The 11,563-nt window shown below is 43.1% G+C and overlaps 1 protein-coding gene across 2 annotated transcripts; it reads right to left on the reverse strand.

The window, feature by feature from the left end:
* Window positions 1-626: 626 nt before the first annotated feature.
* On the reverse strand, window positions 627-6,142 carry PRXL2C (peroxiredoxin like 2C). Of its 2 annotated transcripts, XM_024208972.2 has the most exons (6): window positions 5,840-6,142; window positions 5,205-5,273; window positions 3,857-3,910; window positions 3,346-3,451; window positions 1,974-2,105; window positions 627-1,320 (listed from the first exon to the last, which is right to left on the reverse strand). In XM_024208972.2, exons 1-6 carry the CDS (start codon window positions 6,140-6,142, stop codon window positions 1,193-1,195), a joined length of 792 nt encoding a protein of 263 aa, XP_024064740.1. In that variant the 3' UTR covers window positions 627-1,192. The 2 variants fall into 2 exon arrangements, with proteins under 2 accessions (XP_024064740.1, XP_024064741.1); XM_024208973.2 differs by lacking the exon at window positions 5,205-5,273 and having other exon boundaries at window positions 5,840-6,141.
* Between the last annotated feature and the right edge of the window lie 5,421 nt (window positions 6,143-11,563).

Raw genomic sequence — 11,563 nt, forward strand, 5'->3', positions numbered from 1 at the left:
TCAAACATATTTTAATGGACAGAACTCTGAAGAGTTTATTCTGGGACTGACAACAACCTTAATGGATGCAGGAGCAGGCCATGCTTTGTACAACTGCATTTTGTTTTGGAGGCTTAAATCTACAGAGAGATTTTGCATGTGACATGTAAGATATGCACGAACAGGAGCAATTTACAGCAGAGAACAAGGTTCAGAAATTGCAGGGGAGAATGAGCACATGCTCATCCATAAATAATTTGCAGTTTCATTTTTAAATAGGTAAAACATGGTTCATAGATGAAACAGGACATGATCTATACGAATGAAAGCAATGGATTCTGAAAATAAGCAGACATTGTAGGAAGATTCTAAACATCCATCTGATAAATGCTATTGTGCTACTACCTCTGCTGCTTTGATTAAAATAACCAGCAATATTTTTGCAAGGACCTCCTGCTGCACGTACTAATGGAGATTTTGCCCTGTTAAACGGAATACTATTATTCAATTTAGACCCTAAATTTAACCTATTTTAAAACTGAAAATCTGATTGGGAATACATTTAAAACTCATCACTGCCTTGTTTTTAAAAAGCTACCATTTAGATGTGGCAAACCAGGAAAAAAAATAATTGCAAACAATGGATCTTGTAATTCAAACATTTATTTAGAACTATAGAAACATGTTTTGGTGTGCCTCTTTAAAGCCAGATACAGGAATAGGCATAATCTTGTGTCAGCTTCCTGTTGTTCACACTTGCTTTTTTGATAGTTTATTTCATGAAATTCACATAATGCGAAAGTTTCAAGCCACCAGTGAAAAAAATATATGACCTACTGAATGGCAAAAACTCCAAGCTTTTCCTTTTGAACAAAGTGATATATTAGAGTTTTGTTTTCAAGTAGCTTAATGCTTCATATTGAATCAAGATTTTTAAATTGTATTAGCAAGAATTTTTTGAGACAGAAAAGAGCAAATAGGAATTATTTTGTGGAAAGGCAGGTTATATCTTAATTATTGCTTTCTTCTATATGTTGCAAGTGTGAATTCATCTGCATCTTCAGCACAATGCAATTTACTTTGTGCTTTGAGATCCAGTATGTATTATCAGCTGTTATGTAAGAACATAAAACATGACATCCATGGCAATTCTCTGGAGTATTTTTTGTCTTCTTGTATCAAGTTTAATTTGTAATCTGTTTTTTCTGGCAAGTCAAATGTCAATAATTTGATGTTTGTTTGTGAAATTTACCGTTTTAACTCCTGCAAGCTGCAAAACTGTGCTAATGGGAGCATGATCCAACCTATTTTTATCAAGGTGCACAAAGTGGACTTTGCTACCTGGAACAGAATGAGAATAAAAATGGTAATAGTTGAATAAAATACTGCTTTATTATAACAGCTAATTGGATTAAGGAAGCATCCTGATTTTCCAGCAATTTGTCTAAAACTGTGCACTAACTACATGAATTTACATAACATTCTGTTTTTTAATCACAGCATGTATATTTTTATCATTAAAAAAAAATATTACAGCAACAAGGCATGACAAGGTAAGTGGTCGAATTAGACCTGTACTTTTCTGCTTCCTAGTACCTCAAGAGAATGATTTTATCATGATAACCACCATTCATGTTTTGTTGCTTTCTTAAAAACACATCAAATAAAATACCTAGAATCCAATGTAATGGCAGAGTATAGACTGATGCCAAGATGTCAACAAGAAAAACTTAGTCCCAATCCTTTTCCTACTGAAGTCAAAGGCAAAACTCTCACTGGCTTCAACAGGAACAGTTCAGGTCTCTGTAGGAGGGGGAACTATGCAATGACACTTACAGACTTTGTTTACATAGCAGAACCATAAACAAGCACAGACTATATTTCTCTTTGGGAATCCTCAGGGCTCTACCAGGGAAGAAGAGGACTCTCAGAAGTGTAATAAGAAACAGCTGGGGGAGGGGAAGATTATTTTAAAATAAAACAAATATGCTTACCTGGGCCTAAAATCAAAGTCCCCCCCTGCTGAGCTGGATCTCCCTGAAAATCAAAAGTAGGGCCAGTCATTGCTCTCCACATACTTCTGATACTTCCTGACAGCAAGTTTGATTTCACATGTGGGCTCTGCACTAAAACATTAGAGGATATCTTACAACAAAATACATTTGATCTAAAATAGATTAAAATATTACTAGATAATTTCATCAGTGTCATAACAGAAATCTAGATAACAAAATATTATTACGTAGACATATACATTACTTTACAGCTGTTAAAACAGACACACACAAAAAGATCAGAAGATGGCCATACTGGGTCAGACCAGTGGTCCATCTAGCCCAGTATACTGTCTTCTGGTAGTGGCTAATGCCAGATGCTTCAAAGGGAATGAAAAGAACAGGGCAATTATCAAGCGATCCATCCCCTATCATCCAGTCCCAGCGTCTGGCAGTCAGAGACTAGTCTACTGTATAAAGGAAGTCAACTCTATTATAATAAGGTCCTGATTCGGATCTCATTTGCACCTATGTAAATCAGATGTAACCACCAAAGTCAATGAAGTTACACCCATGCAAAAATAGGGTGAGATCAAAATCAGGCAATTAGAGTCTGTATTTCCCCATTATTGGATATATTACTAAGAATAGACATATCAATGGATTTAACAGGCTCATTTCTCTTCTGTCTTAAAACTAATAATCTATAGCAGGGATCGGCCTGTCAGGGAAATCCGCTGGCGGGCCGGGCCGGTTTGTTTACCTGCAGCGTCTGCAGGTTCAGCCGATTGCAGCTCCCACTGGCCACGGTTGGCCGTTCCAGGCCAATAGGGACTGCAGGAAGTGGCGGCCAGCACATCCCTCGGCCCATGCCACTTCCTGCAGCCCCCATTGGCCTGGAATGGCCAACCGTGGCCAGCGGGAGCTGCGATCAGCCGAACCTGCGGACGCTGCAGTAAACAAACCGTTCCGGCCTGCCAGCGGATTTCCTTGACAGGCCATGTGCCAAAGGTTGCCAGTTCCTGATCTATAGACTGCTCTATTGATGTTGGACCTCATGTTTCCTGCAGGCTTCCAGCCTTCTCTGCTTTTATGTAAACTCCTGGCATTTTAAACGTAATGCACTAGATTAATCAGATCTTAAACGAGGGCTTCATCCTGCACCACTGAACTCAATGAGAGCAGGATCAAGTCCATAGTGAGCCTCTCCCAATGACCGGAAAGCTCCTTTAGAATAATGCAGTAAAACAGTCAGCATTGTTGTTGTAGAGTAGCACACTAGCATGTACATTAATCTATTATTGTTATGCCGACAGAGCATTTTAAATGAAGTTTTCTGTGAAAGAAATCAAGGGAAGAACATGGTTCCTACCTGATGTTGTGGCTGCTTCACCTTTTTTCATGCCAAGTATTTTATAAATCTCTCTCTCTGGATCGACATAGATTTCATGGGGATACCCTGTCAAACTACAAAACGGCTACAAGATACATACATACATAAAATAATTATATTAAATTTGAATGTTTAGTAAAAAAATATGAAAAATACTGATTTTGAAACCCTCTGAATTCTTAATATTAAGCCCAACCAACACTAAGGGCCAAATCGTGAAGTTCTGACTCAAACAAAACTTCCACTGAAATCAGTGGGAGTTTTGCCTGAACAAAATTTGCAGGATTTGAACGTAAGATTTCCCCCACTATACTACAATTAGAATTGCTTCATAAAAAGTAATAAGGGCCTGTTTTTAAGGTGAGCAACGACAGCTCCACTTGAAGTCAATTAAAATCACTGACTCGGAAATCCAACCCCTAACTAACTAGATGAACTTGTTACAAGCATAATACAATATATCATTTACCTCACTGAGTATTTTATTTACCTTAATGTGATGGTGAGATGACTGTCCAATAACTATCAGTCTCACTTTTGCATCCTAGAAAAAAAATACAGAATATAGATATAAAAACTATTAATAAGGAGTGAATTTTTTTATGCATATCAGCAAAACAATAATAGAAATATCTGTATTTTAGCTTAATGATCTGGGGGCACAGGATACAAAAGGTATTAGTTATTCTACATGTAAAATTTGACTGTTTCTCAATATCAAAAACCTATATTAATTAACAGGGCTACATTTCCATTAATTTTTTAAAAAGTAATGTTGGTAGGCAGCTTTTTTTTAACCTACAGATGAATATCTGTTTTATTTTCTGTTGCATCTATAGGATTAAATTTTCATCTGGCTTCAAAACTGCTTACAATTTTTTACTTGCAAAACTTCACACTCACGTGTCTGCATCTGAAAAATTGTATTTGCACCTGTATTATTTGCATATTAGAATGTCTAACTGATTTGCATGCACAAATACACATTTCTGTATGCAAAATACATTCACATTCACTGTTAGGTACATTTTTTGGAGGTGTAACATCAGGAATTGTGTCTAAAACCTTGGCCCATAGTGTTAATTAATTTAGACTCCTTTCACTCAGCAATGCATTCAAACAAATCATTCATGGAACTAAGGGTTATTAATATCCTCTACCACTGTACTCCTTCCATAAACAATTTGAATAACTGAGCTGGTTGACAAAACAAGTCATCCCATAGATGATGACGTAATTATTCCTGAAAATATAGAAGAATATAATTCTGTTATTTTTATCTGAGCAGCTAGTTTTTTTAAAAATTCCTATTAAATATGATTAATTCAGCGCTTTAGCAAAAACCTGCTTATGTCCAAAGGGAAAGTGCACCCCCTCTCACTTTAAAAGTCCTCAAGGTCCTGCTCCATCTGGAGTTCGTTGTCCCTGAGGATCTCAGCCTTTCTCACCAGCCATATGCTGATGCTGGGAGCAAAATGTGACATAGCTTCAATCAGCAGAATAGAAAGAGGCAGACTGAGCTTTTTAATTTAGCAGGCGAATCGCCGTCGTATGCCCTACTCACCAACAGGAACTGGGTACTTAGTTCTTTAGGAAAGCAGAAAAACCCCAAACAACAAGATGTAATGCTGTATGGTACAACAACAAATTCCTTCTAAATTCTCATGGGCAGGTATAACAGAGCAATTGTTGCAGCAATGTGTGAAGACGCTACTCGCTTCCCCATGGGCTTCCGGTCATCAAACGTCATGTAAGGAATTACAGATGCGGGTGAACCCTACTACTCCTGTCTCCCCAAACACACGCGAACACAGACAGGTTAAGGGCATCTGACTTACTTGTAACAAATTCTTGGGAATTTTTGCCAGATCTTCTACATATTCTTTGCAGGTGTAACATAAGAAATGCTGAAAAGGTAACATAGCCAGGAGGAGATATCAGAAACCAACAAAATCGCGTGGCAATGAAGCAACAAGGGACTTCAGACAGAACCCAGAGACCTCGGTTGGGAGGGTGAGTGCTTAGAAACTGGAGGTAGAAAGGAGTAGCGCTTATTAAAGAGACCCAGCTGCCAAATTCGGATGGGGATCCAAGTTTTATCAAAGTTTGAGGGCGCTGGGATCTTGGTGTGGGCTCTCGCTAATAGGCATTGGGGTCACTAGGACAATCAGAGAGGGCCAGTGCTTCTCAGCTGGGGAATCGGTCTTATTTCAACAAGCACTTGAAATCAAAGTTCTCTCCCCCTCCCTCATCGTGGAGTGAAAAGCGCGTGTCTCTTTCACAAACAGCTCGGGGGGACCCGTGCAAACAGGGTGCTTGTTGCGCAATGTGTTCGCTTGTCTCGCCACCCGTCCCGGCCCATTTTAAGGACCCTTTCGCGTGAGTGAGCAAGTTATTAAACAGCGGTGTCCCGCTACGCAAGAGCCGCTTGCACAAGCGGGTGGGACGACACAAAAAGCGGCTCCCCCCTCACCCGCACGAACACCACGATGGCTCTGTGCTCCCGGAACAGGCCCCCGAACGGGATCCTCTGCCCGTCTCCGTCCACCAGCAGGCGCCGGGCGGCGTCTCGCAGCTCACCCGGCTCCTGGTCGCTGAGACGCGCTTGATCTCGGCTAGCGATTTGCCGTGTGATCGGGGCTGCTGGGAGATTCGCCATGGCGGGGTTTGCTCTCTGCTGCTGGCTGGGCCGGGCCCCGGAAAGAAGCAGCGGAAGGGCAGGCAGCGGCAGAGGAGGCTGTGAGATGAAGTGCCAACGCTGGTGGGAGGGCATCATCTCGCTTTCCTTTCTGGAGCAGATCCACTTCCAAGCGCAGCAGGGTCAGCTGCTAAACACTCCACACCAGCAGCCGCTTCACTTCATTTGAGGAGGAGCTGAAGAGGCTGGTGCCTAAAAAGATGCTTCCCAGCAATCTCTGCACCTAAAAGAGATTAGAAATGCTTTGTTACCCTTACAATGAAAAAACACGATAGGCTTCTCCAGCAGCATCCCCCAAATGCTGCACTCCTATTATTATTTTAAACTGCAGGGCTTGGGATCTTTACTACAGGATACTACTACAGAATTTTTAAAAGGGAAGTGAGCAAACTTGAGAACTTCCGTTTTTTTATCATAGAATATCAGGGTTGGAAGGCATCTCAGGAGGTCATCTAGTTTTATAGTACATATAGACCTGTAAAAAAATCCAGTCAGCTACCTTCTAAGTCATCTCACTCTTTTTACTGAGTAGATATATTTTATCCATGATGAGCTGGCTCAGTTTGACTCTCCATTTGGAATATCAATCCAATTCTGTTAAAACTTTACCAAAAAGACTTTGGAGTCCACATAAGGTACATTAGAGTCTCCTGTTGTTTTGGCATTTATTATACATAATTTGCCAAAAGGTGCATTTTTAGAAGTTATGTTACAATCCGAAATACTCTCTGAATTATTTTTATGTATATGGCCTGTGATCTCAAACCTATTGAGGATTTCTGAATATTTTGAAAAATGATGTTCTATTATGATTGGGAAAGGCCTTGTGTCATATGCCCCCAAAACAGTTCTCAGAACTATGTCTGAGTTTTTCTGTTCACTTACCAGTTTGTATATATTAGTTCCTAAATGCTTAGATTTAACAAAATAATACTAATAGAGAGCAGTTTTCAAAGCACTTTACAAAGGAAGGTAATTGTACAGCACTTAGCATGAGGCCCTGACCCTTGATCGAGGCTCCTAAATGCTATTGTAATATAAATAATAATCATCTCAGGTTTTACAGAGAGGGAAACAAGTAGAAAAAGTTTAATGCTGATGTTTTCACAAAATAGCAGCCACTTTTGAAAATGTAGCTTCAGGCCCTGATCCAGAAAACCATCCAACTATGTGCTTAACTTTAAACATTGGTTTAAGTGCCATTGGCTTCAGTGGCAAAACTGAAAACAGAATCCAGGTCTATTGACTTCAGGTCAGTTCCCGGTCTACTGGAACAATGGTTATCTAAGAGCACTGGTTCACTAAATGCAATAGAGCATTCCAATATGGATTTGATTAGAGTCATTCTCCTTCCCTCTACCCCCCTCCCCCATTTTCCCCCTTTCTTTTCACCTTCCTCCTTCTACATGCAGAAATGTTAATAATATTAAAAGGTACAACTTGCCGTATTGATGTACACTATGTTGTCCTAAATTTGAAACACATTTAAAATCTAAGCAGAATGGATAATTAGCACATTGACATCTGTGCTTCTGTTTTTATCCCAAAATATAATTCAAAAGATATGCCAGTCCCCCACATTTCCATACAAATGATACAAGTTTTTACACATATTAATTAAAGGAAAAGAGATCACTGATGTCCAATGAGGGACACTTTTTCACAGAGTGACTTATGAAAAATACTGAATTAACAGTTGAATTGTGTTGCACCTTGGATAGGAGATTCAGATTCCTGAATTCATGAGAAAAGAGAATAACTAACATCACACAGATGTAGAACAACATACCTATTCTAGAGTGGCTAATGAAACAATGTAAATATGTAACCTGAATATTTCATCTGTATCAGCTGAATAGTGTGTTAAGAGAGATCACCACTCCCTATAATAGTAACATAGTGCATCCACTTAATGTAGTATATGCTTGTTTGCAAGGCAACATTATTTCCACTTTAGTCCAACATATGTTATCTGGGACTTCACCTAGACCATGTCTATACTACAAAATTATGTTGACCTAGGCCTGGTCTACACTACGAGTTTAGGTCGACTTTAGCCGCGTTAAATCAAATTAAGCCTGGACACGTTCACACGACGAAGCCCTTTCTTTCGACTTAAAGGGCCCTTTAAACCGGTTTCTTTACTCCACCTCCGACGAGGGGATTAGCGATAAAATCGGCCTTAGGGGGTCGGAATTGGGTTAGTGTGGACGGAATTCGACGTTATTGGCCTCCGGGAGCTATCCCACAGTTCTTCATTGTGACCGCTCTGGACAGCACTCTCAACTCAGATGCACTGGCCAGATAGACAGGAAAAGCCCCGCGAATGTTTGAATTTCATTTCCTGTTTGCTGAGCGTGGAGAGCAAAGGTGACCACGCAGAGCTCATCAGCACAGGTAACCGTGATGGAGTCCCAGGATCGCAAAAGAGCTCCATCATGGACAGAACGGGAGGTACGGGATCTGCTCGCCATATGGGGAGATGAATCAGTGCTGGCTGAACTCCGAAGCAGTAAACGAAATGGCAAAATATTAGAAAAGGTCTCCAAGGCCATGAAAGACAGAGGCCATAACAGGGACGCACAGCAGTGCCGCGTGAAAATTAAGGAGCTAAGGCAAGCCTACCACAAAGCCAGAGAAGCAAACGGAAGGTCCGGGGCTGAGCCGCAAACATGCTGCTTCTACGCGGAGCTGCATGCCATTCTAGGGGGTGCAGCCACCACTACTCCAACCGTGTGCTATGAGTCCCTCACTGGAGAAACACACAGGGAAGCGGGTTCGGGGTACGAGGAAGATGAGGATGAAGATAATGTAAATAGCTCACAGCAGCAAGGAAGCGGAGAAACCGGTTTCCCCAACAGCCAGGATATGTTTATCACCCTGGACCTGGAACCAGTAACCCCCGAACTCACCCAAGACCCTGTGGGCACACAGGGGACCTCTGGTGAGTGTACCTTTGTAAATATTACACATGGTTTAAAAGCAAGCGTGTTTAATGATTAATGATTAATTTGCCCTGGCAATCGCGGCCAGTACAGCTACTGGAAAAGTCTGTTAACGTGTATGGGGATGGAGCGGAAATCCTCCAGGGACATCTCCAGAAAGCTCTCCTTCATGTACTCCCAAAGCCTTTGCAAAAGGTTTCTGGGGAGGGCTGCCTTATCCCTTCCGCCATGGTAGGACACTTTACCACGCCAGGCCAGTAGCACGTAGTCTGGAATCATTGCATAACAAAGCATGGCAGCGTATGGTCCCGGTGTTTGCTGGCATGCAGACAACATCCATTCCTTATCGCTCTTTGTTATCCTCAGGAGAGTGATATCATTCACGGTCACCTGGTTGAAATGGGGCAATTTTATTAAGGGGACATTCAGAGGGGCCCCTTCCTGCTCTGCTGAACAGAAATATTCCCCGCTGTTAGCCACGCGGTGGGGGGGAGGGGTGAAGTGATCATCCCAGAGAATTGGGTGTGTGGGGGAGGGGAATTAGTTGGGTTTGTGCTGCACGTTAACCCTGAAACCGCAGCCCCTCCTTTTACATTGCAAACCCATTTTAAATGGCCAACCCAACGGGTGCTTGGTATGGTTAATGAGAGCAGTACTGTTTGAAACCATCCCCACATGTTAAGAAGGTTAAAAAAGCCAAAAGACTGTGTCTTACCATGGCTGCCTGCAAGCTGAAATCTGTGGCCTGGTACTGCGTGAGTGATCTCTCACACCAAACTGGCAGGCCCTCAATATAAGAGGAAAAATGCGACCTTGTAACGAAAGCACATGTGCTGTGTGATGTGAACAGCAAAATTTAACGTGAAAGAGTGTACCCATTGTTCTCTAAAATGTATCTTTTTTAACCACCTCTCCCTTCTCCTCCACCAGCTGCAAATCTTTCTCCTTCACAGAGGCTAGTGAATATTCGAAAGCGGAAGCGAAGGACGCGTGATGAAATGTTTACAGAACTACAGACTGCCTCCCACGTTGACAGAGCCCAGCAGAATGCGTGGAGGCAGTCAATGACTGATTATAGAAAAGCCCAATATGAGCGAGAGGAGAGGTGGCATGCTGAATCTCGGGCTCAAGAGGAGAGGTGGCGTGCTGAATCGCGGGCTGAAGATGAGAGGTGGCGTCAGCTTGCACACAGAAGGCAAGAGTCGATGCTCCGGCTGGAGCATCAAACTGATATGCTCCTGCGTATGATTGAGCTGCAGGAAAGACAGCAGGAGCACAGACCACCGCTACAGCCCCTGTGTAACCAACAGCCCTCCTCCCCAAGTCCCGTTGCCTCCTCACCCAGACGCCCAAGAACACGGTGGGGGGGCCTCCGGCCACCCAGTCACTCCACCCCAGATGATTTCCCGAGCAATAAGTGTTAAAGTTTTAAAGTTTTAAACTGCAGTGTGTCCTTTTCCTTCCCTCCTCCCCCACCCATCCCGGGCTAACTTTGAAATTATCCCCCTAGTTGTGTGATGAATTAATAAAGAATGCATGAATGTGAAGTAACAATGACTTTATTGCCTCTGCAAGTGGTGCTCGAAGGGGGGAGGGTAGGGGAGGGTGGGGTGGTTGGTTTACAGGGAAGTAGAGTTAACCGGGTGGGGGGGGAGGGGCGGAGGGTTCATCAAGGAGAAACAAACAGAAGTTTCACACCGTAGCCTGGCCAGTCACAAAACTCGTTTTCAAAGCTTCTCTGATGCGCACCGCGCCCTGCTGTGCTCCTCTAACCGCCCTGGTGTCTGGCTGCGCGTAATCAGCGGCCAGGCGATTTGCCTCAACCTCCCACCCCGCCATAAATGTCTCGCCCTTACTCTCACAGATATTGTGGAGCGCACAGCAAGCAGCAATAACAATGGGGCTATTCTTTTCGCTAAGGTCTGAGCGAGTCAGTAAGCTGCGCCAGCACACTTTTAAACGCCCAAATGCACATTCCACCACCATTCGGCACTTGCTCAGCCTGTAGTTGAACAGGTCCTGACTCCTGTCCAGGCTGCCTGTGTACGGCTTCATGAGCCATGGCATTAAGGGGTAGGCTGGGTCCCCAAGGATCACGATAGGCATTTCAACATCCCCAACGGTTATTTTCTGGTCCGGGAAGAAAGTCCCTTCCTCCAGCTTTCGAAACAGAACAGAGTGCCTGAAGACGCGAGCATCATGTACCCTTCCCGGCCAGCCCACGTTGATGTCGGTGAAACGTCCCTTGTGATCCACCAGGGCTTGCAGCAGCATTGAAAAGTACCCCTTGCGGTTTATGTACTCGGTGGCTTGGTGCTCCGGTGTCAAGATAGGGATATGGGTTCCGTCTATCGCCCCACCACAGTTTGGGAATCCCATTGCAGCAAAGCCATCCACTATGGCCTGCACGTTTCCCAGAGTCACTACCCTTGATATGACCAGGTCTCTCATTGCCCTGGCAACTTGGATCACAGCAGCCCCCACAGTAGATTTGCCCACTCCAAATTGATTCCCGACTGACCGGTAGCTGTCTGGCGTTGCAAGCTTCCACAGG

This window comes from Terrapene carolina, unplaced genomic scaffold, assembly GCF_002925995.2.
Source record: "Terrapene carolina triunguis isolate 2854851 unplaced genomic scaffold, T_m_triunguis-2.0 Scaffold113, whole genome shotgun sequence".
Classification (NCBI taxonomy): domain Eukaryota; kingdom Metazoa; phylum Chordata; order Testudines; family Emydidae; genus Terrapene; species Terrapene triunguis.

Coding starts and splice junctions, on each gene's coding strand:
- PRXL2C (XM_024208972.2), bottom strand. CDS start 6,142: ATGATGCCCTCCCACCAGCGTTGGCACTTCATCTCACAGCCTCCTCTG. Junction 3,911..5,204: donor TTCCCAAGAATTTGTTACAA/GTAAGTCAGATG, acceptor TTTTTTTTCTAG/GATGCAAAAGTGAGACTGAT. Junction 2,106..3,345: donor TGAAGCAGCCACAACATCAG/GTAGGAACCATG, acceptor CTAATGTTTTAG/TGCAGAGCCCACATGTGAAA.